Consider the following 27,233-nt stretch of genomic DNA (forward strand, 5'->3'; position numbering starts at 1 on the left):
ACACCACAGATGGAGAAGTTTCAGGTGTAGCACCACCGCAGTACTCAGGACCAGACGGCAGCTGATGGGATATTCAAAGTGCCACATGCCACTGCTTCTCAGCAGGAGCTCCACAAGTATAAGCAGTATGCAGCAGTGTTTGGCTGTAGAGGGGTGGCAAACAGCTGCACTCCAGAAGACAATATTAGGAGGCAGAGTACCAGAGGGCCCAGTCAGCAGAACACAGTCCCTCAGCAGTGGATCATTTCTCAATCGGGGCAGCTGTCAGGGTCTACAATAAAGGACACCAGGGAGGCACCGCACAGTCCAGCAGCTCACACAGTGCTCCGGTGCAGCAGGCAGCTCTGGCCAGCCAGGTCCTAACAGATGAGGCCTCCGTCCCACCACACAGCCCGATCCGCTGGAGGTACTATGGTGATGGAGCTGACCCGCCAACGAAGGAGGACCATAGCGGCCCCTCCACTGCAGAAGCTCCAAAGGGGATCACAGGGCCTGCGTCCAGCCCATTACCTGCACTCCGCTCCCTCTCAGCCACCAGAGGGCACCTCCGCTACCGGACCAGGCCCAGCTACCACGGCTCACCGTTCCGCCACCAGGACCTTCAGCCGCCCGCAACTGCCACCCGAAGCACCAGCAGAGGACCAGACACCGCTGGGGTCAATCAGGCAAGTCCACTCAGGATTATTAGCACAGGATAAGAAGAGCCAGACCGAAGTGTGCTCGCCATGCAGGCCACGCTTTGAGTATAGGCTCTAATATGTTAAAATATTCTGTGGAGTTTTAGAGCCGTGTTAACAGCCTGCTGAACGCATCTGTGTATCACAGTTATACACTTTTGATTTACTACTTTAAAAAAAAAAAAATGGTGCTAGTTTTAAGGTAAATGTTACTTTTTTTTCATTAAAAATGGTTTTATTAAATAAACATGAAAAAGAGCTATACATACTTGGTATTTATCATACTGATAAACAGTGCAACATTTTAATTGTGAACTAAGAATGGCAGAATAATTTTTTTCCTCCATTCCCCAGAAACAGTTAACCCCTTAGGGCTAACTCCAGTGGCAAACATAATTTATTTTTTTTTTCATATCAACTGGCTCCAGAAAGAAATATCAACTGGCTACAGATATGTAAATTACTTCTATTAAAAAATCTTAACTCTTCTAGTACTTCTCAGCTGCTGAATACTACAGAGGAAGTTGTATAGTTCTCTTCTGTTTGACTACAGTGCTCTGCTTCCACCTCTGTCCATGTCAGGAACTGTCCAGATTAGGAGCAAATTCCCTCCTGCTCTGGACAGTTCCTGACACGGACAGAGGTGTCATCAGAGAGCACTGTGGTCAGACTGGAAAGAACAACTCAACTTCCTCTCCAGTATACAGCAGCTGATAAGTACTGGAAGATTTTTTTTATGGAAGTAATGTACAAATCTGTTTAATTTTCTGGCACCAGTTGATTTGAAAAAAAAAAAAAATGTTTCCACTGGGGTACCCCTTTAAAGGAGTAGTGAAGTGGTGAAAAACGTATCCCCTATCCTAAGGGCCCCCCGCGATCTCCTGTGCGGGACCCCAACAGCCCGCGGGTAGGGGGCGTGTTGACCACTGCACGAAGCTGCGGCTGACAGGCCCCCTCAATACAACTCTATGACAGAGCCGGAGTGCTGCCTTTGGCAATCTCCGGCTCTGCCGTAGAGTTGTATTGAGGGGGTGTGTCAGCCGCTGCTTTGTGCGGTGGTCAACACGCGCTATCTGGCCAGCAAGCTGGGGCCCCGCACAGAGAGATCTTGGTCGGACCCCCCGCGATCTGAAACTTATCCCCTATCCTTAGGATAGGGGATATACATTTTTCACCCCTGGACTACCCCTTTTAAGGACCGGTCATTTAGCGAATTTTTCTTCATTATGGACAAAAGCTGTTTTACGTTTTCTATATATTTGGTTTAGTTGTCATTTTCTTTTTTCATGTAATGTACCCACATACATTTTATATTTCTTTTTCTTGTGACATATTGTACTTCTATATTTGTTGATACATGCAGTGATTTTTGTGGAAAAACTCGAAAAAATGTTGGAAAATGTGAAAGTTTTTGGTGTTTTCACATTTTTTATGGCATTCTCTGTGGGTAGGTATCAAGGCGATACCCAATTTATATAGCATTTTATGTGTTTTCCTTTTTACAGCATTCACCATACAAGATAATTAACATTATTGTTTCATAGTACAAGTCGTTACAAATGTGGCAATACCTATTTGTTTTTTTAATAATACAGGGCTTTATTGGGAAAGAGGCCTCTATTTTTTTACACTTTATTTATTGAAAACCATTTTGTTTTTATTCTTTTTACCTGTTATACTATATTGCAGTACATCTGTACTGTTGCACAGCATAACTGTCAGTATTATACTGATACTCAGCCTGTGAGATTGTGCCTATGGCTGGACCTCACAGGCTGCTGTCAAGCGGCATCAGCTGGCTGACTGCTGCCGTGACAACAATTGGGACTCTATGGGGGACAGGTCCTATAAATTTCATGGTCAGTACTGACTACGGCATCTATAGGGTTAACGGTGCTGAGATTGATGCTGACAGAGCAGAGAAAGCTTGGATCCCTCACATGTCACCTACAACATGTTTTTGTGTGATGAACCTGATTAAAGGGGTATTGTGTCAGAATTTTTTTTTTTAATACAAAGATGCCCATGCTGTCTGTTTTCCATTAAAAAACATTAACAACAAACCTTACTTTGCACATGTCTCCGATATCGCTGTTTCGGTCTCTGGTATGATAATCTTCCTGGTGTCTAGAGTTGATGCATCACAATGCTTGGCTGAGCAGAAATGAGCCCCAGCCCCAGGAAGAAGCCTAGAACGGGGTTAAATGCAGCTTGATCACAGTAGTAGCTTCATAACAAAAATGGGCTACACATACTGTGAGACTTAGTACAGAAGCATGGAGATGAGGCCTTATGTCCTTTTATAAACATCCCTATGTTTTGTTTAGACAGGGATTATGGTCTACTATTGATAAAGTCATGTGATGTGAGTCAAGATGCACCTAAAGTATCATATTTATGTATGATAAACTCCAGGAGTAATTGATTACGGCCTTACTAGGGAAACAGAAGAGGTTAGTATATCAATAAATAGAGAAAACTGTTTCAGATGACCACAGAGAGGAGCAGATCTTATTGAAAGAGGTTTGACCGTGTATAGAAAGTGTTAGAAATGTCCAGCTTGGCCTTTTACTTTATAACAGTTTGTTTAATAACCTGTCATTCAGGTGTGCAAAAATCATTGCACCATAACATTACCTCACTTATCTGTTTTTACAAGAACACTAAACTTTAAAGGGAATAAGTCATCAGAATAATATGGCAGATTCTTTTCTGAACTGTTCTTTTAGTCTCCCCATATAGTAAAGTCACTGACCTGGAAAATGCTTGCAGATCACAAGTCCAGAATCCACTAGGTGTGCAAACTTATTCCAGGTCAGTGACCTCACTAGCAAGGCTAAACAGAGGAAAGATGAGCGCTTCTAGAAGGCTTTTTCTAAAACGTCTTTTACATTTCACATATATGAAATTTATATATTGCATATATACTAGCCGCACAGAGGAAAATGTGGGTAGCACTACTGAGCAATAACGTTATGAAGTGGAGATGAAAGACAATATAGAATAAAAGGAGTCCACGTGGAGATAGAAAGTAATGGGGGTGCAAACTGCTGAAAAAAGAAAACAAGTATCATGCTATAAGCAATGAAAAAAGGAAAGTAGATTCACTCACCCAATAAAATCATTTTCTTTATTCAGTTCATTAAAATTAACCTCGCAGGGAGAAGAAACAGGCTGTTTCACGGAATCCCCACTTCCTCTGGCCGTGGACTGTTTCTGGCAACTGTCAGGTTACAGTAGTGGCAACTAGCCACCAAATGCACATTATTTATCTGCAATGCAGACGGTTTAACACTATCATTGGCTTTTCAATGTGTCACAGCCAAGGTTGCTGTGCAGCCCAAGCTTTTAGTGGATAGTAAAAGGGATACTTCAGGGAAAAAAAAATAATACTCAGTTAGTGCTAGATTTGTATTTTTTATACATATTTGTAAATGACTTCTATGGATGCAAGCAGGGTAGGGCTGCACGATTAATCACAAAAGCAATCCATTTGCAAAATTGTTGATGTGCGATTGGGCTGGCCGCAAAATGATGTGAGTATCCCCTATGTAATTTGATTTTGAAATCCCAGCTCAAGATTCAACTCTTGTGTGTGTGTGTGTGTGTGTGTGTGTGTGTGTGTGTGTGTGTGTGTGGCGTCCGCTGCCTCCCACCCGACTCCCTAGTTTGTGTTTTGTGTAATATGGTGCTGGGCCACTGGGGAAACATAAGGAAAAAAAAGAAAAGTGACCTCACACTTACAAACAAGGAATCATGGGATTCATAGTTTAAGGGAACAAACTCGAACAGGATGTAGCCAGTTCACAAAAAGATAGTCTCAGCATTATGGTAATCTCACAACATAGCCATTTAGCCTCAAGACAAGCGCAGATCCTTCCTAAGCATGTCCATTACTGTGTTAAGTACGTACTAAAATCACCTCATGGTGGATAACCCCTTTAATTATGTGCACAGAGTTCTTATTTTAAAGGATCTCAATGAAGAGAGATGGAGAGTTTTTAGGCAAAGCTTACATTGGAACAGCACCAATATAAAGCCTTAATGGCAGATCTTCTTTATTTTCATGATCAGCAATCAGTAGCTGCATGTTTGTTTCCTACAAGGAGGACCTGGAGCTGGACCGGGGCTCTCTGCCTCGCCCCATGAGCAGTCGTAGCTTCCCACGCAGTCTTGATGACTCGGAAGAGGATGATGATGAGGACAGTGGACACAGCTCTCGCAGAAGAGGTAGCAGTTCTAGTTGGGTCTCCTACGAAGAATTTCAAGTGTGAGTACTTGTTTCATCTATTGATGCAGTGATTTACTCTACTTTTATACCCTATAAAAGGCCTAATGTCATAAAGATTATTATCTACCTATATTATAACCACCCGGCCCCTCACTAATCATGAGAGTAGACAGATTGGTTTGACTGTCCGACAAATGAACAGTGCAATGGTTGAGCATGCCCACTACTGCCCCATTTATTCAGGAGACAAGATACCCTGTTCTCATGATCAGTGGTGGCCCCAGAGGTAAGGCCCTCACTGATCAGATACTTTAAAAAAAAAAAAAAAAAACAGCAAATGTTTTTACACTATTTTGTAGCCTCAGGTGCCCTTTCCAACACTAATCTTACCTGTCATTTGTACCATGACAAATGCTCTCTCTGCTAGCAAGACAACACCCTGCTCGATACTGATGCGAAGCAAGGACCCCGAAACATCTGTCTACAGATGGGTAACTCTTCCTTCAAAAGGATATTTTGGCTTGGAAAATGAACCCTAATCTTGTTTTTAATCCATAAAGGAGCACAACATTGACTTGAAGGAACCCCCCAATAGATGCCACCCGAGCACAAGCTCTCTTCCTTCTGGGAAACACTGCTTATTTTCTTTTCCAGAGGAGCGTTGCCTGGGCTGTAAGACTCCACATGAGTTTGATGCTCTTTTCAAGGAGAAACTTGATTTTATCAGTCCCAAATCCATACAGGAAATGTTTGTTCTTCCTCCATCTTATGCCCATCACTTGTACATTTACCTTTACTTTTTATACCAGGCAGCTTCCTCCAATACAGTTTATACAAAGTAGATTTAAGAAAGTTCCTAGACCCGCAGACAGGCCTACTTATATCATAACTTTGATTGTGTTGGACATCTAGAGATTTGCATCTTCTCATGGATCAACCCAATGCCTGCAATGCAGGTGCTGACTGCTTATGCTATAGATGGTGTCATTTTTCCTTTCAGTCTGGTTAGGCGAAATGATCGGATGGAACACTCTATTGGAAGCATTGTGTCCAAAATTGATGCGGTCATTGTTAAATTGGAAGCAATGGAGAGAGCTAAAATGAAGCGCAGAGAGGTCCTGGCAAGACTTCTAGATGGAGTCACAGAGGTATGTATTTCACTGAAGACTTAATTAAAATGCCCCCCAACTTAAGAGAAAATGCCCCCCAAAATTTGTAACCCCATTTCTTCTGAGTATGGAAATACCCCATATGCATTACAATGCTCAGAAGAGGTGTCACATTTGTCTTTTTGAAAAAAAATTTGCTGAAATGGTTTTTGGGGGGCATGTCACATCTAGGAAGCCCCTGTGGTGCCATAACAGCAAAAAAAAAAAAAACACATGGCATACTATTTTGGATACTACACCCCTCAAGGCACATAACAAGGGGTACAGTGATCCTTAACACCCCACAGGTGTTTGACGACTTTCGATAAACAGTCGGATGTGTAAATGAAACATTTTTTTCACTAACATGCTGTTTTTTTCCCCAAATTAACTATTTTTAAAAGAGGTTATAGGAGAAAATGACCCCCAAAATGTGTAACCCCATTTGTTCTGAGTATGGAAATACCCCATATGTGGACGTCAAATGCTCTGCGGGCGCACTACAATGCTCAGAAGAAAAGGAGTTTTTGGAGAGAGAATTTGTTTGGAATGGAAGTCGGAGGCCATGTGCGTTTACAAAGCCCCCATGGTGCCAGAACAGGGGACCCCCCCACATGTGACCCCATTTTGGAAACTACACCCCTCACAGAATTTAATAAGGGGTGCAGTGAGCACTTACACCCCACTGGTGTTTGACAGACTTTTGGAACAGTGGGCTGTGCAAATGAGTCACAAGTGGGGGGGGGGGGGGGTTCCACCGTTCTGGCACCATGGGGGCTTTGTAAACGCACATGGCCTTCAATTCCAGCCAAATTCTTTTTCCAGAAGCCCAATGGCATTCCTTCTCTTCTGAGCCCTGTAGTTCGCCCGCAGAGCACTTAACGTCCACATATGGGGTATTTATATACTCAGAAGAAATGGGGTTACTAATTCTAGGGGGCTTTTTTCCTATTACCCCTTTTGAAAAATTTGGGATAACACCAATATTTTTGTGAAAAAATTAAAAATTTCATTTTCAACAAAAATTCTTCAAACACCTGTGGGGTGTTAAGGCTCACTATACCCATTGTTATGTTCCTTAAGGGGTGTAGTTTCCAAAATGGGGTCACATGTGGGTGTTTTATTTTATTTTTTTTCTTTTATGTCAGAACCACTGTAACCCCTGTGCAAATCACCTCAAGTGTACATGGTGCTCTCACTCCTGAACTTTGTTGTGCACCGCAGAACATTTTACGTCCACATATGGGGTATTTCCGTACTCAGGACAAATTGCGTAACAAATTTTGGGGATCTTTTTTCCCTTTTATCTTTTGTGAAAATAGAAAGTATGGGGCAACACCAGCAAGTTACTAAAAAAAAATTTTGTTTTTTTTTACAATAACATGCTGGATTAGACCCCAACATTACCTTTTCATAAGGTGTAAAAGGAGAAAAAGCCCCCCAAAATTTGTTAGGCAATTTCTCCCGAGTACGGAAATACCCCATATGTGGTCCTAAACTGTTGCCTTGAAATACAACAGGCCTCCAAAGTGAGAGAGCGCCATGCGCATTTGAGGCCAAAATTAGGGATTTACACATGGATGGACATAGGGGTATTCTACGCCAGTGATTCCCAAACAGGGTGCCTCCAGCTGTTGCAAAACTCCCAGCATGCCTGGACAGTTAATGGCTGTCCGGCAATACTGGGAGGAGTTGTTTTACAACAGCTGGAGGCACCCTGTTTGGGAATCACTGGCGTAGAATACCCCTATGTCCAACGGTGCCGTACCTAATGTTTTTCATTTTTAGTTGGGGGGGGCTGTGTTGGGGTATGTGTCTATGTTGTGTTTTACTTTTTATTTTGTGTAGGTGTAGTGTAGTGTTTTTAAGGTACATTCACACGGGCGGGTTCACAGTGAGTTTCCTGCTGCGAGTTTGAGCTGCAGTGGAAAATTTGCTGCATCTCAAACTTGCAGTGCGAAACTCGCTGTAAACCCCCGCCCGTGTGAATGTACCCTGTACATTCATATGGGGGGGGGCGTGGCAAACCTCAAGCTGTTACAAAACTACAACTCCCAGCATGCCCTTTGGCTAACCGAGCATGCTGGGAGTTGTATTTTTGCAACATCTGGAGGGCCGCAGTTTGGGGACCACTCTGCAGTGGTCTTCAATATGTGCTCTTCCAGATGTTGCAAAACTACAACTCTCAGCATGCCCAGACAGTCCAGGCATGCTGGGAGTTGTAGTTCTGTAACATCTGGCCCTTCAGATGTTGTCGAACTACAACTCCCAGCATGCCTGGGCAGTCTGGGCATGCTTGGAGTTGAAGTTTTGCAACATCTGGGGGGCTACAGTTTGGACACCACTACTTAGCGGTCTCCAAACTGTTCTCCTCCAGTTGTTGCAAAACTACAACTCCCAACATGCCCTTCGGCTGTCTGGGCATGCTGGGTGTTGTATTTTTGCAACAACTGGAGGCACACTGGTTGGGAAACATTGTTTCCTAACTCAGTGTTTCCCAACCCGTGCGCCTCCAGCTGTTGCAAAACTATAACTCCCAGCATGTCCAGACAGCCGAATGGCATGCTGGGAGTTGTAGTTTTGCAACAACTGGAGGAGAACAGTTTGGAGACCGCTAAGTAGTGGTGTCCAAACTATAGCCCTCCAGATGTTGCAAAACTTCAACTCCTATCATGTCCAGACTGCCCAGGCATACTGGGAGTTGTAGTTTGGCAACATCTGAAGGGCCAGATGTTACAGGACTACAACTTCCAGCATGCCTGGACTGTCTGGGCATACTGAGAGTTGTAGTTTTGCAACATCTGGAAGAGCACAGATTGGAGACCACTGCACAGTGGTCTCCAAACTGCGGCCATCCAGATGTTGCAAAAATACAACTACCAGCATGCCCGGACAGCCGAAGGCTGTCTGGGCATGCTGGGAGTTGTAGTTTTCAGACTCCTAGAAGCAGCAGTGAAGATCACTTTATGGCGATTTTCACTGCTACCTCCACTTGTCTGCCGCCTCCACGTGTGCCTGCTGCCGGTCCCAATTGCCCCGCCGGTCCCCCCAAAGGTATGTGCCGGGGTCCCCCCACAGCTCCCGGCACCCTGTCCCCCCACTCTGCCCAACTTCTAGGGACGGGCAGAGCGGAAATGCGAAGGGGAACGCATTTTTGCAACAAGTTTTTAAATCGAGCCATAGATTTTTAGTTACACAGTTATCTCCATGTCCTTAAATAGCTCTTCTTTCACTGATTCCAACCAATATGCATTAACAAGATCACATACTAATAAGACTGCTGCTGGCTGCAGAAGAACTTACATTATAGTTTACAACAGTACCCTCTATTTAGCACAGGTATCCAAAGTAGGACCCATCTTGAGGCTGTTGGCGCTGTCACATTGGAAACTTTTCCAGGATATTTATTTACCTGTTGTCCATGACTAACCAATAAACACTGCCTCCATACACATGCTCAACAAACAAAAAAAAATGCAACCCTGATCCCAGGAAAGAATGATTCAAATCCTTCATAAATTACTTTAAGATGCATCTTCTTTTCTGTCTACAAAACCTAATAGTGTCATTTAGATCAACTTTTGTCATGTTACCCAGCTAAGTCAAAGTTGAGTTTGCAAGTCATAGTTGGATTGTGAGTTGTAAGTTGATAAAGTTAGGGCTAGCAAATCCAACCTTTTCACTGCAGTGAAAAGGTCTGATTTGATTGACAGCCAGGGAGTGAGGCACACGCTGCTTCCAACTTCACCGGCTTATCATGCACAAACGCAACGGGTCTCAGGACTGAGCATTATGTCAAAGGTTGTTCTAAATGACAGTAATGCTCTGAGGCCCAGCCACATTGGGGGAGATTTATCAAAACCTGTCCAGAGGAAAAGTTGCCCAGTTGCCCATGGCAACCAATCAGATTTATTCTTTCATTTTTAACAAGGCCTCTGCAAAATTAAAGAAGGGATCTGTTTGGTTGCTATGGGCAACTTGGCAACTTTTCCTCTTCACAGGTTTTGATAACTCTTCCCCATTATATGTCGTGCCCTCTGGGCTGTATGTTAGCATCATATCAAAAAAAGGTGCAAATGGGCCTGATGTGTCGCCAATGGGCCCAAATACTTTGCTAGGCCAAATTTAGTTTAATTGTGAGTACATTTGATCCATTTCCCAAACCTATAAGCTGTTTGAGGGAAACTCAAAAACATGGTCTACCAGCCTGATGTGAAATGTAGCCTTTCATTGTATTAATGCTGCTTAGTGCTGCTAGCATTTACATGAAGTTGGTTTTACAACCTGCTTCCTTTACAATGCATCATTTACTGTTTCATTATGTCATAAAACAAAAGTACATTTCAAACTAAATGAAAATAAACCTAATAACCATATTGGTTACTATAGGTAATCCTTCTACTTTTCCTTGGACTAAGTTTGGTAAATCTGTTATTTGTATCATCGCAGAATTGCTTTCTAAGAATGGGAATTTTTACCCTAAATAAAAACAGAATTCCTCCATTACTGCATCAGTTCATCCTTGTTAATTGTATTTCCCTTACATTTTGAAGTCCTTTCATATTGTGCTGTGCTTTTTCTTTTTAGTCTTATTGTTCTTGTGTCTCTGCCATCTAGGATGAAAGACTTGGTCGTGATAATGAAATGCATAGAGAACAAATGGAGCGCCTGGTGAGAGAAGAATTGGAGAGATGGGAATCTGATGACACTGCTTCTCAAATGAGTCGCTGTTTAGGAACACCTAATGGAACCAATGGCCAGGCACGCTCCAGAAGCTCTCGGCCCCCATCCTCACAGTCTACAGAGGGCCTTGATGGGGGAGGAGTGGCCCCCAGTGTTTCAAATAGCCAGATATAGAGATCTGAATACTGAAGAAGTACTGCATGCCAGGTGGAGGAGGCAGTAAACTACGCCTCTTTAACTTCAGGCCATCAACTTGAGAACTGCAGTTTGCCTTATCCAGATCTGAGCAACTTCTTATTAAATGGTACAACCAAGCACACAATAGTTATGGGGTTATCAGGACAGTACTTTTTCAGCCACCTACCCCGAGTCCCCAGACCACAATGAATATAACATAAGATTTCCATACCCAGTGATCTATAAGTAAACTTACCCAGTATGTACCAGAAATAGTACAGGGCAGGCTGTTTGAGCTGTGGAATGGCCATATGCAATTTAACCCCATCTGACCCATGACAATTATTCTGTCTGGTGAGATGGGGAAGCATACGGGGGGGGGGGGGTTTAAGACAAGACAAACATTTTTGAAACTATTTAAAGTTTTCTTTGGGTGGCTACATGGGATTTGTTCATACAAGCAGTTTTGTAGCAGAGATTTCTGATAGTCCCACATATGACTTTTTTCTAACGCACATGCATTGTTTATGTACATTCAGCTGTATGGAGCTGATGTGCCAGGTGTGAACTTAGAGAGAAACAGTATGGGTTAAACAAATAATTCTGGAAGAGGGTAACTTGCACCATTCAAGTATCAACCCCAAATCATTTTCTTATTGCCCAGTGACCACAGATAAAGAATTGTAAATATTTCTGTAACACGTTGTTACTATTATTTTTATAAACAAACTTCATCTTGAAGTGCTTAAAGTTTCATGGATATCCGTGTAAGTGTTATGATTCTGCTGTGAGAAGTAGCTATATATTTTACCTTTTGTACTTTCTGAATCACATAAATTAGCTAGATGGTACATATGTTTTGCTTTAAAAGTATTTACTCAATGCAATGTGTTGGATTCTATTTACATAGTGTGTATTGTCACATGGAAGTGTCCAGGTTGCAGTGCTCTGCTTTCAGGAGCATATATAGAAGTTAGGAGATCCCAACATCTAAACAGTTCTCCATTTTTACCTGAAAGCTAAGACTGTGGGGGTCCAGTGTGTCCCTGGAGAAGAGAAATTAGACACTACTTTCACTATGCCCATAGCAGCTGCTTGTGTGGTCTTTATGCCCTTTAATGCTAATGATGTAAGCTCAAGCGTACAGTACAGCAATAAATGACACTATGACCCATATGAACAAGAAGTTATGTAGTATGCCTATAGGTATGGTATGCTATACCACATGCACTTTACAATAATAAAAACACTTGTTTGTGTTTTTCAAAATGATGTCTTCTGTGTTTTGTATCAGTGGTTACAAGCCCTGGGGGTAAAAGGGTGGAAGAAAACTTAGGGAATTTGTCAGCTCTCGGACATGAACTGTTTGCAGTAAAGGCAATGGTACTGTTTGTGTAGCATTGCGCATTTTGTACATTATAAAATAGCTGTTTTCTTGCATTTCTGTGCAGTGTCATTCCCAAGGACCAGAAGTACTCCAGGCTGGAACACCTCATTGCTCCCTCTTGCAGTTTGATTGACAGACTGAGTTTGGCTTCCAGCACTGAGCCCTGTTCATATCTGGTGTCTGCACCGTGCTTTTATATTGCATCACAAGCACAATGGATTTTCCTGCTATGGCAATCCGCATCACTCAATACTTGTGCTGGAAGCCGAACTCTGTCAATCAAGCAGCGAGAGGGAGCAGAGAGTTGTTGCAGGCCTTGGGAATGCCCTTTTTACACTTTGCAGAAGCAAATAAACAGCTATGTTATAAGTGAACAAAATGGAAATTACTACTCTTTGTTAGTAGGGCACTGTCAGCAGTTCAATTCATGTGCAAGAGCTGACTAATTCCCTTTTCAATGGGTTATCCGGAGCATGAAAGTCGTTACCTTTCTTCACTCCCCAGCACTCCACTCAAGTTACTGAGATATGGGGAGGCGGGTCTGTATCACTATTAATGTATGTTGGCGAAAACAAAGTGCAATGGTTTTTAGTGGCCCCCAACTGCATGCAGTAACTGCTTCTGAAATGCTGCTGTCCTGTGTTTTTTAATAAGATACAGTACCTATCATGAACTCATCTGTCCAGTCCCTGACTCTTATCCTACCCTTTTTTTTTCTAAAACCTCTTTTCTTACCTGTATGAGTGTCTTCTTTCTTGCTCACGTGACATCAGCTGCTGGCTGGCTGAGGTAATGCTGCGGCATTCTATGGGCTGGCAGAGCGGAGACCCCACAGCATCAGTAAACCAGCAATCACAGGCGGCTCCAGGGGTCTCTGCTCCGATCTGTGACAGGCTCCCCGTAATGAGAGCGGCTGGCTTACAGTGTAGCGCTAAGGCTGCATTGTAAGTTGAAAGCATCGGGGAGATTGACAGGTGGGGAGCTGCGTCCGAAATCAATACAAAGCCTTGCAGCCCGGACTGCTAGGGAGACCCCTAGTGGTGAGTTTTTTTACATTAAAAATAAACATAAAAGTAATAAAAAAAAATTTATAACATCCTATTAGAAAGTGATTCATTAGTCATTAATCTTTAACATATAAAAAGTTGTATTGATGATAGGTACCCTTTAACCCCTTAACAGTACAGGACGTAAATGTACATCCTGGTGCAGTGGTACTTAACGCATCAGGACATACATTTACGTCCTATGCTCGGGTCATGTGTTGCAGGTCCCGGGTGCTGATAGCAGCCAGGGACCTACCGGTAATGGCCGACATCCGCGATCGCAATATAGATCACGGCATGTGGTCACTAAAATGGATGATCAGATCGCCCGCAGCGCTACCGATCATTCAGAACAGCAGACTGAGTTCCCCTCACCTGCCTCCGCTGCCTTCCACTGGTCTTCTGCTCTGGTCTAAGATCGAGCAGACCAGAGCAGAAGATGACCAATAACACTGATCAGTGCTATGCCCTATGCATAGTACTGAACAGTATTAGCAATCAAATGATTGCTATAAATAGTTCCCTATGGAAGACTATTAAAGTGTAAGGGTATGTTCACACTGAGGAATTGGGGCGGAAATCAAGCAGAAATTTTCTGCCTCAAAATATTGTTACTTTTCCACAAGAACTCAGATTTCGCGCGGAATTCCACACGCGGAAATGAAAATTTCAAGCGGAGGAGGAGAAGAGTATAATAAATATATATATATATATATATTATACTCTCTTTTTTTTTTTTTTTCATGCGGAAATTCCACGCCAATTCCACGTGGAAATGATTCTGACTGAAAAAAAAAACTTTACATTGATCTCTATGGGAGTAAGACGCTGATTCCACCTGAAAGAGAGAACATGTTCTTTCTTCAAGCGGAACGGACTTCCTCGTCAGAATTCTGCTTGAGGAAATTCCTCAGTGTGAACTGAGGGGCAGAAATTCTGCACAGCTCTATGGGGATTTCACTGCTGAATGAATTGGAGAGGAAAAGCGAGAATTACTCGTGGAAATTCCTCTCCAATTCCTCAGTGTGAACAAACCCTAAAAATAAAAGTAAAAAAATTTTTTTAAATCCCCTCTTCCAATTTTGTATATTGTTCCATTTTCCCCATTTCACCCTCAAAAAGTGTAAATTTTTTTCTTTAAACATATTGAGTATTGCCGCATGCTTAAATATACAAACTATTTAAATATAATGTTAATGATGCCGTACGGTGAACAGCGTGAACGAAAAAAAAAAATGCTGCTTTTTAAAAACATTTTATTACCTAAAAATTGATAAAAATGTATTTAAAAGCTTTATATATGCAAATATGGTATCAATAAAAAGAACAAATCACGCCGCAAAAAATTAGCCCTCATACCGCCGCTTATACGGAAAAAAAGAAAGTTATAGGTCTTCAAAATAGAGGGATCTTAAACGTACTAATTTGGTAAAAAAGTTAGCAATTTATTTTAAAGCGCAACAGTAATAGAAAAGTATGTAATCATGCATATTATTTTAATTGTATTGCCCTAAAGAATGAAGAACACATGTAATTTTTACCGTAAATTGTATGGCGTGAAAACGAAACCTTCCAAAATTAGCAAAATTGGATTTTTATTTTAAATTTACCCACACAAATAGTATTTTTTTGGTTGTGCCATACATTTTATGGTAAAGTGAGTGATGGCATTACAACGGACAACTGGTTGCACAAAAAACAAGCCCTCATACTAGTCTGTGGATGAAAATATAAAAGTTATGATTTTTTGAAGGCGAGGAGGAAAAAAATGAAAACGTAAAAATAAAATTGTCCTTAAGGCCAAAATGGGCTTAAGGGGTTAAAAGGAAAACTGTCAGCCAGTTCACCCACACTAAACCCACTGGGTGTTCTCCCCTGCTAAAGTTTGTTTGTCGTCTCTGTAGTAGCCTTTGAAGGCGGTCCCCCGGCATCCATATTTCTTTGGGTCCCGGAGGAAGGGGCCTAAGTCTGTCCCTGTGGTATGTATATTCATTTTCTTCACATGCCCCCGGATGACGTGAGAGCTGTGCGTCCCCGGAGAGCACTCTGCACAGTGTAATTATTGATGAGGCAGGGGAGCTGGGCAACCCAGACTATAACAAAGTATATTGGTATAGTGAGGGTGGGTAAACAATTGAGATTCTCTTTAATATGTGCCTCAATGTGCAGATGTCTCAGAGATTTATATTAGTAAGGGCTTGTGCTCTCAGACCACCCCACTGCCATGGTGAAGCAATTAAATATTATTATTTAACATGCATACCACCTTTGACCATTGTTGGCTGACTTTAGTGCACCTCAATTAACTCCAATCCAGAGGATAGACTTTGCTGCTTTGGGACAAGGAAAGGGTGGTATTTGCTGTTGGGGGCAGAGAGAGGACAGTATTTGCTGCTAGAGTTCAGCAGTAGGAATAATCCAGTGATTGTTTGTGTAACCCTTGCTGCACAATTATTGAGCCAGGTAGAAGGCTCAGGAAATGAGGGAACATCTGCTAGATTGGCAGATATGAAAGGCAAAGCGCTCGACACAGCTCCCGCAAAACCCACTAACAACCGGTTATGACGCCCAGGGGCACTACAGTCTGTGGAAACTTCAGCAGGGTGCTCAATCTGGAATTCAGTATGAAATATGCAAAAAAAGAATGGAGATGGCACTCACCACAGATGAAGAAATGGCTTACAGGATGGGGAGGACGGACGCCGTGAGCGTGATAGCTATTTCATGCACCAGGTGCACTTCTTCAGACCACTCCCCCACTGTCGTCAGAGCCGGCATAAAATACCTGGCAGTGACGTCAAGTGATCCTTGGGCAGCCTTTTAAGGTTTTTACTGACCTCACGTGTTCGCGGAACAGAGTGTGCATGGGGCGTATAGTGCTCCCTATGTAGAAGAGCCCTTCACTTCAGATCCTCCTAGCAGAGTTTTTTCCTTTTTTCAAACTCTGGCACCATTTACAGCTCCTACAACAGTGATTCCCCGTGGGTGCTGTACCACTAAGCTAATCTAGGTCTTTTTTTCTTTTCCGACACATGACTTCTTGTAAGCAGATAACCTATATTCTTCACTTTCCTACAGGTCTATTTTGAGATCCTTAACAGAGGATCTTTTTGAAAAAGTGACCAGATATAATTTATTGCTTTTCTGATGGTATTGGAAAGGAGGCCGAAATCAAACACAAAAGAAAATCTATCAGAGGTGGATTCTGCCTTCTGAAACCCCAACTCTTGACGTTCACCTTTTATAGTTACTATTTTTCATTCTTCTTTTCAATAGGGCATCGCGATCTTGTGAGGCTGCTCTAATAAAAGCAGCATCTATAACATCTTGATGGTAAACCCTAAGGGGTTACCCTCAAGATGTTATAGATGCCGCTTTTATTAGAGCAGCCTCACAAGATCACGATGCCCTATTGAAAAGAAGAAGGAAAAATTGATTTTCTTTTGTGTTTTATTTCAGAATCCTTTCCAATACCATTAAAAAAGTAATAAATAATAACTGGTCGCTTCTTCAAAAAGATCCTCTGTTAAGTAGTGTAACTCAAAATAAACATGTAATAGCCTTTGGCTATTGTAATAGTAATGGTAAGTGAAGAATATAGGTTATCTGTAGAGATGAGCGAACTTACAGTAAATTTGATTCGTCACAAACTTCTCGGCTCGGCAGTTGATGACTTATCCTGCATAAATGAGTTCAGCTTTCAGGTGCTCCGGTGGGCTGGAAAAGGTGGATACAGTCCTAGGAAAGAGTCTCCTAGGACTGTATCCACCTTTTCCAGCCCACGGGAGCACCTGAAAGCTGAACTAATTTATGCAGGATAAGTCATCAACTGCCGAGCCGAGAAGTTCGTGACAAATCGAATTTACTGTAAGTTCGCTCATCTCTAGTTATCTGCTTACAAGAAGTCATTAGGTGTCAGAAAAGAAAAAAGACCTAGATTGGCTTAGTGGTACAGCACCCATGGGTAATCACTGTTGTGGGAGCTGTAAATGGTGCCAGAGTTTGAAAAAAGGGGAAAAAAAAAAACTTTCTGCTAGGAGGATCTGAAGTGTTTGTGAAAGATTTAATTACCTGCCAGACCGATCACGTAGTGTACGGAATAGAGTGTGCATGCGGGCGTTTCTACATAGGGAGCACTATGCGCCCCATGCACACTGTATTCCGCGAACTCGTGAGGCCAGTAAAAACCTTAAAAGGCTGCTCGGATCATTGAACATGTCAATGTAGAACATAAAGTTGATACCTCTGTGTTAAAGTTCTTTGGAATCGGAAGAGTCCTTCCTGTTGCTTGGGGAGACATGCGCATGCGTGCTCAGGGTCCAGCTGGCCTGAATGACAAGGTGGATTTAAGCATATTTATATGATTTTCAAGCTGTGTTTTGCATTGTGTTTCCATGTATGTTTTTAACCTTTTTTACACTGTTTTCACTTGTTGGTGTATTCTTGGAGGATTACGCCCCCCTGACGTCACTGCCAGGTCCTCACCACATAAATCAGCGTTTGAACTTTGCAAATGAACATATAGACAAGCCTGATGCATTTTGGAAACAAGTTCTGTGGACCGATGATGTTAAAATTGAACTTTTTGGCCGGAATGAGCAAAGGTACGTTTGGAGAAGAAGGGGAACAGAATTTAATGAAAAGAACCTTTGTCCAACTGTTAAGCATGGGGGTGGATCAATCATGCTTTGGGGTTGTTTTGCAGCCATTGGCACAGGGAACATCTCACGAGTAGAAGGAAAATGGATCCAATAAAATTTCAGCAAATTTTGGATGCTAATTTGATGCCATCTGTGAAAAAGCTGAAGTTAGAGAGGATGTCTTCTACAAATGGATAATGATCCTAAACACACCTCAAAATCCACAGGGAATTACATCAAGAGGCGTAAACTGAAGGTTTTGCCATGGCTTTCACAATCTCCTGACCTCAACATAATTGAAAATCTTTGGATAGACCTTAAAAGAGCAGTGCGTGACAGCCAGCCCAGAAATGTCAAAGAACTGGAAGACTTTTGTAAGGAAGAATGGGCAAAGATACCTCAAACAAGAATTGAAAGACTCTTGGCTTGCTACAAAAAGCGTTTACAAGCTGTGATACTTGCCAAAAGGCGGCAGTACAAGATATTAACTCTGTAGGGTGCCCAAACTTTTGCAGACGCCATTTTTTTTTTGTTTTATTTTATCTTGAAAGTGGAAATGATGGAAATAAAATCTAACTTTTGTTGACATATTAAAAGAATGTCTAATCTTTAATTTGATGCCTTTTGGAGAATTTTCCATCTTTTCTTGGCTTCTTTATGCACAATAATACAAATTTTTACCTGGGGTGCCCAAACTTTTGATCCCCAGTGTATATGTATGAACTATCCAGCATAACTTTCAAATGGCTGAAGATATTTTGATGAAACTTGTTATTCGTAAATTATGTCAACTAAAAATATAGTAGAGTTGAATCAACCCCTAACTCACCCCCTTATGCGAGGGCTGTTGTTTTTTTCCTCAGAAGTCCCATGCAAGTCTAAGACTAAGCTAACAAAGACAAAAAGAAATAACTGGCAACACTTACCAGGGGCAAGAGGAAGTGCGTGGAACTGCACAAAACGTCTGTTGTCCTGTTTAAAGGCCTGTTTTAAGGACTGCTAAAACATTGTATTGTTTGGTAAAGTATAATGCTTGCGGCTGATAGACTTTTGAATATATGATGGTGCTGCAGTCTTTTTTTTTTTGTCGGGACCTGGGAGGTCAAGGTCTAACATGGCGAGCACCAAACTACACAGGGGTTTCATCTAAAATGTACAAGTCTGGATGGGTGGTGATTAGAGATGAGCGAACTTACAATAAATTCGATTAGTCACGAACTTCTCGGCTCGGCAGTTGATGACTTTTCCTGCGTAAATTAGTTTAGCCTTCAGATGCTCCGGTGGGCTGGAAAAGGTGGATACATTAATAGGAAAGAGTCTCCTAGGACTGTATCCACCTTTTCCAGCCCACGGGAGCACCTGAAAGCTGAACTAATTTATGCAGGAAAAGTCATCAACTGCCGAGCCGAGAAGTTTGTGATGAATCGAATTTACTGCAAGTTCGCTCATCTCTAGTGGTGATGGTTTCCTCAAGATTGGATACTGTATGTGGTACACCATAGAAATAAATTCCTTCACTACTGTGCAGCCCCTGTGAGTTTCTTTGTTGTGATCCCCAGTGTGGTACTAGGGGCCCACTGACCACTTTGCTACCGTGACCAAAGTATTTTCATGGTGCGTGTAACTACAAATACCAGAAAAGGCTTCAAGGTGTTAACTTGGCCTCCATATACTCCAGATCTCAACTTGATCAAGCATCTTTGAAGTGCTGGAAATACAAGGACATTCCATGAAGGCCCCAACTTATAGGAATCTGTTGTAAAAGTCTTGGTGCCAGATACCACAGGACACCATCAGAGGTCATGTGGAGTCCGTGGTTCAGTAGGCTAGAGCTGTATTGATAGTACAAGGGGATCCACAGGCAGATTAGTACAGAGCTGCAGGGACAGTGTTCCTCTGCTCTGGCTTCGCACACACGGCTCTGCCCACTGACACTTTTAACAAGTGACCCAGTAACCTTCCACATGGTTAATAAATAGAAGCTACAAAATTACCACTTGGGAAACAATATTTATTTTTTAAATTTTTAAGGCAGTTCTTAAATAACTTTACCTAAAAAACAAAAACAAATTTTGCCTAAAAAAAAAAAAAAATTATAATGCTACCTGCTTCTATGCAAACAATGCATAGCATTTTACATTAAAAAAAAACTTCATTAACAGCTGTTACAAAACAATTTTGGTTATTGCTACAAAAAACAAAAAAAAATGTTACTAGAATTAGAACATTAATAAAGAATATTATGAATATTATCCATAAATAATTTTCCAAGTTTAATTTACATGACTGTAAAAGAATATTAATAACATGGAAAACATGAACCAAGATTATTAACCCCCTCCTGGAAATGTAAACCATTGAGTGGCACAGCTCAACATTCAAACATTTCAATGTTTTAATGGCATTTGTTTTTTGTGCCATTTCAATTCACTCCCAGCTCTCTTGGCACACAAGTTAGACTCGCAGTTGTCTGCTAGACGTATGCCAAAAGACAGGGATTGAGAGGTCACTTACTGATTTGGCTTATAAAACATATGTACATATAGACAGATAGGATTAGTGGCAAATTAAAGTGCTGGTTTCAGTTCAGTTTATGTAAGCTTCTTCATGAAGTTCAACTTCAGGTAAGCAATCGTAAGGAATATTAGGGTCATTATAGCCAATGCCAAGTTGTTCTGCCACAAACCCCAGGCACTGTAGTCAATTCCTTGATTTGTAAGATACTGTTCTCCAGAGGTCCTGAAAGAGAGTATGTGTAAACCAAAATTACACATGGAACTTATGTATGGGAGTCATTGACAAAAAGACAAATTCAGACAGTGGAATAAGAAAATCTATTCTCCAATTCACATGCATCAGGAATCCAAAAAAAGGAGCATAAACCTTGCCCCATGGCCTTTATGATCTTACTGTATACTTTCACATTATATAAAAATTTGCATACAATGTAAAAAAAAAAAAACAGACACTTACACGAGACCGGGGCTGCTTGCATTACACTGATTCAATGTAGTATTTCTGCAGAAATATAGCCCTGGAAATTCATTTGCTTGCAGAGCCTGGAGAGCATATTAAATAAGGAAAAATAGAAAAGCCTCAATTGCATTTCTCCAATACAAAAAACATAATCATGTTAAAATTTGCATCCAACTGAGACCTCCTCCCCCCCCCATAACACATTTACTGGGCAGCATTAGATACTACTGTATAATAGTCCGACATAGTGGCCCAGATTTATTCAAACTGTCTAATTCTTAGACAAAATAAACAGTCTTCAGATGTGCCATACAAAGTGTATCATACTGTAAACTAGTTGGCTTAAAATGTCCGTCACAGAGACATGTCAAAAGTTTTGATTGGCCAGGGCTCCACCGATCCCTGGCTCGCAGCAATTTACACCCTGCTTCCCAGGATGGCCCCATCCACTAATAGGTGGGTGAAGGATGGAGATTGTTGCAAGCTACAGAGTGCTCCTCCCCGCTTGTTCTACTGATCGCTGGGGGATCAGCACTGAGACCCCAACCGATCAAAACTTTTGACATGTCTCTGACGTGTCAAAAGTCTTTTAAAAATTACAAAGACACATTAATTGTCATGAAATAAAACTTTTCATATGTCATAGAGAACGGTCACGTGACATAGAGCTGATCCAATCAGTCAAGGTCTCAACACACAGACCCCCAATGATTCTGACAACAAGCTGTGCTTATCATGTTCTCTCTTTAGTCACATGACCAGGATGGATTCATAATGTAAGTCTATGGGGCCGTCCTGGTCTTACAGACATAAAGCAGGGAGAAAGGCATGATCGGTCGGGGTCTTAACACTTAGATCTCTACCTATAAAACTTTTGACATGTCAAGGTTTTTGTATTGTCAGGGATGCTTTAAGCTGCAACACAATCTTGCAGCAGCATTCTGGCACATTTTTGGCATATAGTGTTGCATATTTAAACATGCCCCTTTTGCTAAAGCCATGCCGCTTTTGTTAGATGCTGGGGAAAAGTGTCAAACATGTAATTAATGTGGCACAAGTCAGGTGCATTTGCTATATAGTAAGTCTGCACTACAGAAGTCTGATTTATATCCTCCTATAACATTATTACCACTTGAATAAAATCCCTTTCATAACGTGTACCTCCAGAATTTCAGTCTCACCATACTATGCCCAGTAAGTTCTGTGCACAAGCCCTCTTTATTATTGGAACTTGTGCACAGAGCTTGCTGGGCATCATATGGTTGCCTTGGCTACCCGACCACCCAGCATATGCAGGGTCTCTCCTTGCAGAATTTTGCTGAACAGGTGGGAGAGTAACACTTGAGTTACGCTTCTATTTACTGAATCAGAGAACATATTAGAGCAACACAACCACCAGATGGCAGCATGAAGCCCAGAACATAACCAGCCAAACTACTCAACTTTGCTAAATTGTTTTATGTTACATTTTGCCTGTAGAAAACCATTTAGATTTTCTCGGAGATTGTTGCAAGCCATAGAATGATAGCTGCACGATCAGGAGAACCCTGATGGTTTTCCTAAATAGTGGGACCAACCAAAGCTTTTGACATGTCAGGGACACTTTAAAATAATGTTCTTAAGAGAAGTTTTTCTTAAAATTTTTTTTTAAAATATCTGACAAAACATTTATTGAGGAAGATTTAGAACATTTTAGTGCAACTTTTTTTATGTGCTTTTTTGTTTTGTTTTTATGCTGTGGTAGACGTGTTTTGAGTTGAGTTTTTGCAGGGGTCAGCAATTTATCAAACTGCAACTTTTAAAACAAACTTTTTATTTAAAAAAAACTGCATATAAACTGTGGACAACATTATTATAAAGTTGCATAATTGTCGCATAGGTTAAAAAGTTGCAAAAAAAATTTGCACAAAAACAGCACACAAAGTGGAGTACTTATGTAAGAAATGTGATCAGCACCATATTTATAACATGCCCTGTACCACGTAATAAATTTGGTGCAGGTACACAGTTTCCACCACATGAATTAAAGGGGTATTCCAGGCCAAAATTTTTTTATATATATATATCAACTGGCTCTGGAAAGTTAAACAGATTTGTAAATTACTTCTATTAAAAAATATTAATCCTTCCAATAGTTATTAGCTTCTGAAGTTGAGTTGTTGTTTTCTGTCTAACTGCTCTCTGATGACTCACGTCCCGGGAGCTGTGCAGTTTCTATGGGGATATTCTCCCATCATGCACAGCTCCCGGGACGTTACATCATCATTGAGCAGTTAGACAGAAAACTTCAGAAGCTAATAACTATTGGAAGGATTAAGATTTTTTAATAGAAGTAATTTACAAATCTGTTTAACTTTCTGGAGCCAGTTGATATATATATATATATATAAGGTTTTGCCTGGAATACCCCTTTAATGGAGTAGAAAGACGTTCATCTACTCCACTTTTCATGAATCCCCCACATGTCCCATATCACCAAAAATATATCACAAAAAAAGTTAGCTAAAGGGGGAAAAACTGGATGTCAAACCTATATAGGCTACTGTAAACTAAAATATTCTGAGAAACATTGTAATAGGATAAGAATTTAACTTAAGTCCAAGAAAAATCCCCAAAACATTCTTTTTTTTTTTTGCAAATAAAGAAAATGAATTGAATAACTAGAATTACATTACATTACACTAAAAAGGATCTCTCAATGTTTAGGTGGATTTTCAGTAAAAACATCTTGTATCCCAAAGATTACTTTTCTAAGTTACTACCAAGTTTGAACTGTGAAAGCAGGGTGTAAAAACAAAGAAAGAGAATATAGGCCAAGAAAAAAAGTGATAATCTCAGAAGAAGCGCAAAGGATTTAAAATGTGACTTACAGTCAGGCCATATCGAGGTATGCTGAAGTATTTGAGCCAAGACAGCCAACTCATAATGGATGTTACGTTTACCAATAAACCAGAAAATATCTACAAAACAAACAGATTGTATTTGTTATACTAGGTAACACAACACAGTTTTTCTATACATATAGCGCTCGGGTGTCTCTAGCGCTCCCATGACAATGCAGAGAGCACGTACCAACTCATTGGGGAGAGTCGGACCCCTCAGACATGTACCCCCCTATCCTTTTTATAGAGGATAGGTTTTAGTGGCTAGAATACCCATTTAAAGGGCCTTATACAGGCCATTTGAAGGAATATTTGTTCAGGATAAATGAGCTGTGTAAAAGGGCCAATGATCAGCTGATAAACAAGAAAATGCTTATTCTTTGACCAATTGTAAAAATTACGCAGGCCAAAAATCTAATGTTAGTCACCCCCCATCACCCCACAGGGATGAGCAGTAAAGGTAGAAATCTATTTAATCTTCTTTTGTGCACCTGTCGACCTATCTAAAAGTGCCCTTAGGTAACATGGAAAACAATCCATTTAATTGTGATGAACTGCTCCAAATGGCAAATTCAGTTCAGGTACATCTTTTGATTTGCAGATCAATATGGTACAGTGCATACATACATACTCACTATGCAAGGTTGGTCATATATACTGACAACAATGTATTAAATCATCATAGTATCATATTAGTTTAGTATGATTTACTATTTATTATAACATAATAGCTTCACATTGTCCAGAAAATCCATTTCAAGGAGTATTCTGATCCTGGAATACTCATCCCCTATCCTAAGGATAGGGGATAAGTGTCAGATCGTGGGGGGTCCAACTGCTGGGACCCACCACAATCTCCCGTACGGGGCCCTGGCAGTCCGCATAAAGTGGCAGCCGACATGCCCCCTCAATGCAGCACTATGGCAAAGCTGGAGATTGCCAAATGCAGCACTCCGGCTCTTCCATAGCGCGTTGTATTGAGAGGGTGTGTCAGCCCCTGCTTCATGCAAGGTCGATACGCGGCCTTTCTGCAGACTGACGGGGCCTCGTACTGACACAGGGATCTGACACTTCCAGCTCTAAGGATAGCGGATACGTTTTCTGATCCTGGAGTACTCCTTTAATGTGCTATACTTACAATCATAAAGACGAAGCATATGGTCATGAGAAGGTTAGCGACAGCAACCACATCCTGACCAGCTGCAATGGCTAAAGCCATGGATGTTGCGGTGTAGGAAATCATCATCAAGGTGAACATCATGGTGAAGAAAGATCCTGCTGTATGTTTGAATCCTAAAATGTAGAAAGACAAAAAAAATAATTAGTTTTCATATGAAAAACTAAATATAAACTGTACCTGTCTATATTTGCCAGGAAGGTAGTACTAAAACTTCCTGACTATTTTAAGTAACCATGTGTGGGTTTCTCAGTATAAGAGCTTTTAAGATTAATTGGTTTAATTTATACGTTTGTATTGTTATTCTTGGTCAACATAACCTAAAAGGGGTTATCCAAGATTTAAAAAACTGCTTTCTTATAAAAAAAATAATAATAATAATGTCAATGGAGTTGAGCTGCAATAGCACGCACACCCTGAGAACAGGAGTGGTGATTCTGGAATTTTCTAATCCTGGTCCTTTAGCTCCTAGGTTTCTATGGTCATTGATGGCTCTCAGGGCATTGATCAGCTGTTAGATTCACAAAAACAGAAAGTGATTTAGGTTATTGATGTTAGGTTTTTCTCAGCCAATCTCACAGATTGTGACAGGTTCCTGTGACAATGATGGCCCCTCAATGACTTACACATTCAGAGAATCAAGGATCCGATAATTTGGATGTTAACCAGCTTTCCCCGAGATAAAAGTGATGCTTAAAGGGTACGCCGCTGAAAACATCTTATCCCCTATCCAAAGGATAGGGTATAAGATGTCTAATTGTGGGTGTCCCGCCGTGATCTGTGTTGCAGCACCCCTGTCATTCAGTGCATGGAGACAACTCCGTGCCCGATGACTGGGGATGCCAGCCGCAACCCCCCTCCATTCATGTCTATGGCAGGAGGTGTGTGTCAGCTATATACTAGCCTTCACATCCCTTCCCATAGACATGAATGGAGAGGGCGTGGCATGACGTCACAAATGCTTTACAGGCTGCTAATCAATCATGATCCATTGATTTTAATAGGTGTTATGTAATGGACCATTTTCCCTAAAAAAAACAATCTGCTTTCCCTGCTGATAACTGCAGATCAGTTTATGGTGACAGGACAGCCTCAGACTAATGGGCGAAACACTTACCAATCATGAAATAGATAATACATGTAAAAATAACACTTGGCATTGTCCTCATGGGAAGCATATCTGCAAAGAGCTTGGTGAAAAAGTATGCTGATAGTCTGTAGTATCCGCTGATGTATTCATGTCTGCAAGAAAACAAATAGTTCAGATTAGTATCTGTAGCCGTATTTGACAGAGAATAACCAAAAACTTTTTCAATATTTTAGTGATGTATTAGCTGCTCTCGGCAGTGGCTTGTATTGTAAATTTTTCGTTTTAGCATGCTGTCCAATACTTATAAAGAAAAAGGCTGTCAATGACTCCTAACTCCAACCACTTTCCCACAAAACTCTACAAACATCTGTTCAGCATCTCCTGTTCTATAACATTTTGCAGGGAGATCAGACAGAATAAGAATGGAGAACAGATGGACTTCTGAATAGCATAAAGACATGTCCCTGCATTTTGCTGCGACTTGCATATAATAGTGAATCAATTTTTCACAAATCACATTAAATTCATAGGGAGGCATTTACCAAGTAAAAAAAAAAAAAAATATTATATATATTTATATATATATATATATATACCGTATTTTTCGCCATATAAGACGCACTTTTTCTTCCCCAACACTGGGGGGGGGGGAAGTTGGTGCTTCTTATACAGCGAATACACCCCTATCGCGGCAGTCCCTGCGGCCATCAACAACCGGGACCCACGGCTAATACAGGACATCACCGATCGCGGTGATGCCCTGTATTAATCCTTCAGAAGCGGCAATCAAAGCTGACCACCGCGTCTGAAGCGATAGTGACACTAACCCGGCTGCTCAGTTGGGCTGTTCGGGACCGCCGCGGTGAAATCGCTGCGTCCCGAACAGCTTACAGGACACCGGGAGGGACCTTACCTGCCTCCTCGGTGTCTGCTCCGTGCTGGGATCCCTTGCATGGCCGGCGCTCTCCTTCGATGTCATCACGTCGTTGCACACGCCGTCCCGTCATCCAATAGGAGCGGCGTGTGTAGCGACGTGATGACAGCGACGGAGAGCGTGGATCCTGGGGAAGAAGACGTCCGGAGCGTCGGAGACACCACGGGCAATGGAGCGACATCCAG

General features: G+C 41.5%; 2 protein-coding genes across 10 annotated transcripts in view; one reads left to right on the plus strand and one right to left on the minus strand.

Annotated features, from left to right (window-relative positions):
* PKD2 (polycystin 2, transient receptor potential cation channel) overlaps positions 1 to 12,174 on the plus strand; it is a 67,270-nt gene extending 55,096 nt beyond the window's left edge. The window contains exons 13-15 of one of the 2 annotated variants that reach the window (XM_056568412.1): positions 4,784 to 4,947; positions 5,909 to 6,056; positions 10,674 to 12,174. In XM_056568412.1, the coding sequence (XP_056424387.1) occupies positions 4,784 to 4,947; positions 5,909 to 6,056; positions 10,674 to 10,913 (552 nt within the window). In that variant the 3' untranslated portion in view covers positions 10,914 to 12,174. The remainder of the gene's footprint in view (positions 1 to 4,783; positions 4,948 to 5,908; positions 6,057 to 10,673) is intronic. The other variant, XM_056568422.1, reaches the window with a different exon arrangement.
* Positions 12,175 to 20,053: 7,879 nt separating this feature from the next.
* ABCG2 (ATP binding cassette subfamily G member 2 (Junior blood group)) overlaps positions 20,054 to 27,233 on the minus strand; it is a 134,390-nt gene continuing 127,210 nt past the window's right edge. For 4 of the 8 annotated variants that reach the window (XM_056568490.1, XM_056568516.1, XM_056568500.1 and 1 more), the window contains exons 13-17: positions 26,142 to 26,266; positions 24,986 to 25,140; positions 23,836 to 23,925; positions 20,963 to 21,048; positions 20,054 to 20,728 (exon numbers count right to left, since the gene is read on the minus strand). In XM_056568490.1, the coding sequence (XP_056424465.1) occupies positions 20,581 to 20,728; positions 20,963 to 21,048; positions 23,836 to 23,925; positions 24,986 to 25,140; positions 26,142 to 26,266 (604 nt within the window). In that variant the 3' untranslated portion in view covers positions 20,054 to 20,580. The remainder of the gene's footprint in view (positions 20,729 to 20,962; positions 21,049 to 23,835; positions 23,926 to 24,985; positions 25,141 to 26,141; positions 26,267 to 27,233) is intronic. The other 4 variants (XM_056568535.1, XM_056568553.1, XM_056568543.1 and 1 more) reach the window with 1 other exon arrangement.

The sequence above is a fragment of the Hyla sarda genome, chromosome 1 (assembly GCF_029499605.1).
Source record: "Hyla sarda isolate aHylSar1 chromosome 1, aHylSar1.hap1, whole genome shotgun sequence".
Classification (NCBI taxonomy): Eukaryota; Metazoa; Chordata; class Amphibia; order Anura; family Hylidae; genus Hyla; species Hyla sarda.